General features: G+C 44.1%; 1 protein-coding gene across 1 annotated transcript; it reads right to left on the reverse strand.

Annotated features, from left to right (window-relative positions):
* Positions 1-3857: 3857 nt before the first annotated feature.
* Positions 3858-4864, reverse strand: LOC114710623 (olfactory receptor 1361-like). The gene has a single exon (XM_028894820.2). It carries the CDS (start codon positions 4862-4864, stop codon positions 3920-3922), a length of 945 nt encoding a protein of 314 aa, XP_028750653.1. The 3' UTR covers positions 3858-3919.
* Positions 4865-7478: the final 2614 nt, after the last annotated feature.

Genomic DNA, 7478 nt, shown 5'->3' on the forward strand with positions numbered 1-7478 from the left:
TTAAGATAGTGGAGGAGGTCCTTGTGCTCAGAGATAAGCACTAGGGAGCCAGGAATGTTAAACACACAGGGCTGTCTCTACTAAGGGAGACAGGTGTAACTTTTTTCCACCCAGGAAGCTAGGAGCAGACATGGTTAATAGCCTGGTAACTCTTAGCTATCCGAGGCCAGGCCACACTGGCTTCCCCAGGCCCTTATCTTGAACTTGTCTCAGTCAGTGACAGCACTGTACTCCCCCAGGCCCCTATCGTGAGCCTGGTCACCTTGAGCCTGTGTCCTCGGTTAACCTATGGACATCTTTATGGAAGACCTCACTAGTACTTTACAGTGAGTTTCGATGTAGTCAAGTCTTAAGCTTTGTTGTGCACGTGGAATTGAGTTAATTATCCCCAGGAAAGGTTTTACCCAATTGTGCTGTGCTTAAATGTGCCTAAAATAAACTACTCGGTGTCAAGAGTCCGGGAGCTTGAACGAGCACTGTCCACTGAGTCATGTTGAACTGAACTACCTTCTTCTCCCCTGAGGATCATTACTGTGCTAGCATTCAATGTGCTAGCATTGACCCCTTCATGAGTGCTTTGCTTACACATACACACACACACACACATGTATGTATGTATGTATGTATGTATGTATGTATGTATGTATGTATATGTATCACAGCCATGCCTAGTGCCCACGGAGGTCAGAAATGGATGTCAGGTCTCTTGGAAATGGGGTTAATGATGGTTGTAAGTCACTATGTAGGTTCTGGAAATCAAACTCTGGTCCTCTGAAAGAGCAGTGACTGTTCCTACCTCTGAGCCATCTCTCCAGATTGGATGCTGTAGTGGGAATTATTTCTCTCAATATAGTAAGTCAGTCTGGTTTAAAACACTAGAGTTCATCAACTCCTGTGGTCCACAAAGTGGAAGAGAGTTTTACTGGCTTCAGAGCCATCCCAGGATGATGACAGACAGACTCAGAGCTGTATTTCATGAGGTGCCTCATCCGAGGATTCACGGTGTTAGAGGGATGGGCTGCATAAAAGAACTCAGCCAATAATAAGGAAACAGCAATAACAAGAACAAACACAAGACCAGGAGGAACCAGAACCTGGATATGCAACTATGCATTTCAGATATATCCAGTTTCCAACAACAAACTGAAAGATATGCAGAAGAACAGGAAAGTGTGACTCTGCCACCAAACACAAGCAACAGACAATGCCTGTGAGAAAGATCAGAGTCATCGTTAACAAAACACTTGGAAGCAGCCATGGTAAAAGTGTTGACCTACGGAAAGGAGAGCACGACTGAAGAGATAAATGAAAGTATGATGGCAGTGCTGGCTCAGACAGGGAGGAAGGAGACAAAAATGTGGGGAAATGCCAAACGGAAGTCCTGGAACTCGGAAGTGGACAGTTGAAATAAACCGTCCACCAAATGGGCTTAGCAAATTTGAATCAGATAAAGAAATAATTGGTGCCAGGCGGTGGTGGTACATGCCTTTAATTCCAGCACTTGGGAGGCAGAGGCAGGCAGATCTCTGTGAGTTCGAGGCCAGCCTGGGCTACCAAGTGAGTCCCAGGAAAGGTGCAAAACTACACAGAGAAACCCTGTTTCGAAAAATCAAAAAAAAAAAAAAAAAAAAAAAAGAAAGAAAGAAAGAAAGAAAGAAAGAAAGAAAGAAAGAAAGAAAGAAATAGTTGGCAAACTTGTAATTACTCATATACAGAGTGTGGAAGTTGAAGAGTAGAATAAAGAATGAAGAAAGAGTGAACATAGGGTCAAGGCAGACACAGCATTAGTACACAAATACAAACACTAAGGACTCTGGGGAAGAAAAAGGAAAGAAGTCAGGCTTGGTGGTGCACGCCTTTAATCCCAGCACTCGGAGAGAGAGGCAGGTGGATCTGTGTGAGATTGAGGCCAGCCTGGTCTACAGAGCGAGATCCAGAACAGGCTCAAAGCTACACAGAGAAACTCTGTCTTAAAAAAAAAAAAAAAAAGTCCTATGTCCCCTAAGCATCTGTTTATGACCTGGCTTCTTTGCACTAAGCCTTACCCCCAAAGGTCCCATCACTTCCCAATAGCAACCAGACTTGTACCACAAAAACCTGAAACACAGGTGTCAGTGATCACCAAGGAAGCATTACTAGTCCTCTCTACATTAAGAGAATGATAGCCGGGCGGTGGTGGCCCATGCCTATAATCCCAGCACTCGGGAGGCAGAGCCAGGCGGATCTCTGTGAGTTTGAGGCCAGCCTGGGTTACCAAGTGAGTCCCAGGAAAGGCACAAAGCTACACACAGAAACCCTGTCTCGAAAAACAAAAAAAAAAAAAAAAAAAAAAAAGAGAGAGAATGATAAAAGGAAGCTGGAGAGATGGCTCTGTGGTTAGAAGAATGGCTGCTATTTCAGGGACCCAGTTTGTTCCCAGTCCCCACATATCAGCTAACCCCTGTAACTCCAGTTCCAGAGGACCCAGTGCCCTCGTCTGGTCTCCTCAGGAACTGCACACACAAAATACACAGACCTACATACAGGCCAAACACCATATACTTAAATATAAATCTCAGATTTCAAAAGAGTGAGAAAGAGTTCTATGAACATACCTGCTCACAAATTGTAAAACATCGGTGAAACAGACCAGTTCTTTTAAAGACAGTTACACGTCAATCCTTACACAGGAAGAAATAGTATGAATAGCTGTAAACACCTTGCTGGGTCAGGTCTTCCCGTCAGATGTGCTCACATCAAAGACTGTTGTGAGAAAGGAAGCTTAGTGCTGTCACCCAGGAGCTGGGTAGGCACAGTTTGGAGTTTTCCCAACGAAAGTAATGAATTTCATAGGACAGCTGTAGCAAGTAAGGTCTCTAGGATTGTAACATCACAAAGGTTATTCTGGAAGAACCACTGAAAACATTAAGAATATTGTCCTGTACCAGATGTGGCTTTGCATGTCTTTAATCCAAGCATTCAGAAGGCAGAGGCAGGTGGATCTATGTGAGTTCAAGGCCAGGCTGGTCTACAAAGTAAGCTCAAGGATAGCCAGGGCTACACAGAGAAACCCTGTCTCAAAAAAGCAAAAACAACAGTATATATAGTCCTAACCACAAAATGACCCATACCCAGTGCTCCAAGATGATTGACATGAATGACCAGTGCTTCTTGGCCAAAGATCAAGCTTTATCTATTCCTTTCTTCTAGATGAAATACACTAAGAGAGCCACTAACAAGCATCCTGAATAACAGCATCCCATCTGAAGCCACAGTCAGTCCCCAATTCTTTTTCAACATCACCCAAAGCAAACTCAGCTTATTATAATTTCTTTTTAGCAGCTTCCAACTGAGACACTTCACTGTTGTCCAAGTGTGCTTATTCTCTCCTCTTCTAATCAAGAATAAAGTGTAAGCATGTTTGTGGTGCCCTTTGTCAGGAGGGCACTCATGATGGAATGAAGTGATTTGATTGGAGCATTTTTATTGGGCAGGAGACATAGCTCAGCTGTCACTTGCTGCTCTTCTAGAGGTTCCAAATTTGGTTTCCAAGAACCATGTTGGGTGATACAAATACACTTGTAACCCTCTTCTGTCTCTTTGGACACATGCACACACACGCGCACACACACACACACACACACACACACACACACACACACAAACACACACACATACATTTTAAACATTTAAGAAATTTTATATTTATTTTGACATGAGAGGGAATCAAACCTGGGCCTCTTACATGCCAGATAAGCATACTCCAACTGAGCTGCATCCCAAGCCACTTTCCACCTATTCCTATGTAGTCTACAACTCGGATTTTGTTCTCCCAAGAAAGATAGTAGATGCTTAACTAACAAAACAAAAGTTAAGTTTCACACAGTAGAACAAATATGGTTTTCTTGGAAATTACTTCTTTATATGATCTTTTTTAGCCTTACTGAGTAGATGAGAATTTCATGGTAAGCACTTTCCTTAAAGCTCCTTTCATGTCCTTGTTCCTCAGGCTGTAGATGAAAGGGTTCAGCATGGGGGTCACCACTGTGTACATCACAGCAGATGCTGTATCCTTCCCAGCTGAGTGAGAGGAGGAGGGGTTGAAATACAGGGATATGATGGTGCCATAGAAGAGGCTGACCACAGCCAGGTGGGAGCTGCAGGTGGAGAAGGCTTTCCATCTTCCCCTTGTGGATGAGACTCTCAGGATAGCACAAGTAATAAGGACATAAGACACAAGGATGCAAACAAACGGAGAAATCAATAATAGCCCTGCAACAAAAAGAATCATCAGCTCATTGAGGTGTGTGTCTGAGCAGGAAAGTTTCAGAAGGTGAGTTGAGTCACAGAAAAAATTTGGAATGATGTTGTCTGCACAGAATGAGAGTCTAGCCATGAGCAGAGTGTGCAACAGAGCATTCAGGCTGGATACCACCCATGACCCGACCACAAGCAGGACACAGAGCTGATGGGTCATCTTTGTTGTGTAGTGTAAGGGGTGGCATATGGCCACATACCGGTCATAGGCCATCACAGCCAGCAGGAAATTGTCCATGACAGCAAGCACACAGAGAAAATACAGCTGTGTGAGACACCCAGAGAAGGAAATGGCCTGACTCCTGAGTATGTGGTTGGCCAGCACCTTGGGGACAGTGGTGGAGGAGAAGCAGACATCCACAAAGGACAGGTTGCTGAGGAAGAAGTACATGGGGGTGTGCAGGCGGGAGTCTGTGCTGATGGCCAGGATGATGAGCAGGTTTCCCAGGACAGTGGCCAGGTACATGATGAGGAAGAGCAGGAAGAGGAGCTGCTGCTGCTGCTGGGGCTGCCTGGAGAGTCCCAGGAGAAGGAACTCAGAGACGCTGGACTGGTTGCTGCCTCTCATGAGTCTGAGCCCAGCTACAGAGAATGGAGACAGAGGTCAGAATGCAGTCTTCAGGTTAGGATGTTACAACCACGTGTCTATTAAGCCTGCTTTAAAGTTTCTGAATTGAGATCCACTCATTGTTTCCATGCAATCAATTTACAAATCCCAGTTTTACGTGGTGCTGGTTTCCCAGGTTCACCCTTATAGTTGTACTGAATATAACATAAAAGCATTCACATACACCAGCCTTCCCTGCAATCATGTGGACCTCTGGTAACGTTCCCAGTCTCTCTCCCACCTTTTTTCAGCTCGAAGAAAAATAAAAGCTGACAGTTATTGTACAGATCTCAAGCTCCAAATGATGGGTCTGTGACTCCTGCTGCTGCTCCTCTATGTGAGAGTGAGCAGGACTTACTGTAAAAGAAACATTTTCATCTCCACTGAAAGTACCTGTACAGAAAAGCTCTGTTGTTTTCACTTTGGAGTTGCTGGGCAATAGTGTTGCTTTTTCAAAGGATTGGAAAGTCTCAGAAATATAGGAAGGTTCTGATAAAGTGAAGAGTGGATGATCACTGTCTTAGTCCTCTGTGTAAGAAGGAGGTTTGGGAGAATTAGACAGGGATTTCCCGCAGCATCTAGTCCCACTGGGTATAGATTCCCTAAGCATCTCATTAAAGACCAGCAGAAAGTTGTTGTGTCACCGAGCTCCTGGTCCCTGTTGACCCAAACTGATGGAGTAAGTCATCTAAGCTCTCAGTCAGAACTTGGGATGAAGCAATCAGGAAGGAGACAAGTCCCAGAGAAAACTCCCTGAGAGCTTCATCAACTTGGTTATCTAAGCTGGTAGATTTGAAGATTTGGTCCAGATTCTTCTTACTCTTGACCCAGAAACCATTGGTATTGCACTCTGTCCTCTTACCGCATAGGGTTTACAGTACATTTGCTGATAGGAAGCCCTGGAAGTCCAGAAGGGAGTACCTGGCATTCCAGGGTCAGGTTGGATCCTATAAAATATTTGGTGTAAAGTACAATGAGGGAAGAGCAAGGTGGAAGAATTTGTAGTCAGCCTTGACTAAAGGTCATCCATGCTCAGAGTAGCCTTACTTTGAGATGTCTTCCCAGTCAGCAGTGAGTCATCCATTTCTGAAAATCTATAGACTCTTCACCAGCTTCATTTGTATTCCCCACCCCTTCCCCAGACAGGATTCATGCTAGGACTTAGAAATCTAGCATGAGGACAGAGAACGGGTAGGCCATCCTCAGTGTGACTTGTCATGGCCATGGCCATGTGGTGATATGTTGTGTACCCCCAATATATTGTGTACCCTAATACATTTATCTGGGGATCAGAGGACAGAGAATGGGTAGACCATCCTCAATGTGACTTGTAACGTCCACGAACACCTAGAAGCTTACAGCTTTCTCCTGCTTGAGTCACAGATGAACAAGCAGAAGTCTAGAGATGACAGAAAAAATGTAAACACAGAGAGGAGTGGAAGGAAGCTGTAGGAAGTCTTACTGGATATTGAGTTTAGGATTCCAGGTACTTCTAATGACAGGATAGATGAGGCTTTCATTCCCATTCAATGTTCAACAGTAAAATCAATGTCTTTCTTAGCTCAGCCTTGAAAGCGGATTAGAAACTGATAGCATGTGGTAGCTTACTCTTCTTATTCAGACACACTGAAGTCTGAAGTGAGAAGATTGCTGCCATGATCTGGGCTAGCCTGATCTATTCTACCAAGACCCTGTCTCATAAAAACAAAAATGGAGTAGAGAAAAAGAAACACTGGCCACAAGAGAGATGACTCAGTGATTTAGAGGACTTCTCAGCACCCACATGGTATTTCCCAACCATCCATAACTCCAGTTTCAGGTAATCTGAGACCTGACAGCCTCTCCCAATCTCCTTGGAATGCCTGTGGTGTGTATGCTTGTATATGCAGGAAAACACACACATGTAGATGTAACTATCTGTCTTATTAAATAAGAAACACAGAACCAATGCAAAGAAGAAAGCCAAGAGGTCAGAGCAAAGAGCTAAAAACCTCGCCCTTCCTCTCGCGGTGGTTCTACCTCTCCGAAAGAGACCTACTTCCTGTGTCTGTCTTTTTTTTTTTATATATAGAGTTTCTGTTCTGCCTTCTCATTGGTTGTAAACCCAACCACATGATCTCCTAGTCACTGCCTGTCTGTACAGACATCCAGGTCTTCCATGGTTGGTATTGAGATTAAAGGCATGTGTCTCCAATGCTGGTTGTATCCTTGAACACACAGAGATCTACCTAGTTCTGCCTACCAAGTGCTGGGATTAAAGGCGTGCCCCACCACTGCCCAGCTTTTCTGTGGTTTGCTAATAGCTCTGACCCCCAGGGAACTTTATTTATTAACATACAAATAACATTTTAGTACAAATAAACTATCACCATACACACATATACAATAAATATTTTAAAAAATAAAGAAAATGGCTCTTTGGAGGCTGAGGAATCTAAAACCTTACAATTAAGGCTAAAAAGTAAAAAGAAGAGCACTCAAAGAAGGAGCTGTCCCCATGGGATGTGACCAGAACGGACCCAATATTCTGTCCGAGGCTGACTCAGGGCCATCCTCCGATCCTAGGAAGCCCAAC

This window comes from Peromyscus leucopus, chromosome 8b (assembly GCF_004664715.2).
Source record: "Peromyscus leucopus breed LL Stock chromosome 8b, UCI_PerLeu_2.1, whole genome shotgun sequence".
In the NCBI taxonomy this organism is placed as follows: Eukaryota; Metazoa; Chordata; class Mammalia; order Rodentia; family Cricetidae; genus Peromyscus; species Peromyscus leucopus.

Excerpts from the sequence above, each read along its gene's own strand:
- LOC114710623 (XM_028894820.2), bottom strand. The coding sequence starts at position 4,864 with ATGAGAGGCAGCAACCAGTCCAGCGTCTCTGAGTTCCTTCTCCTGGGA.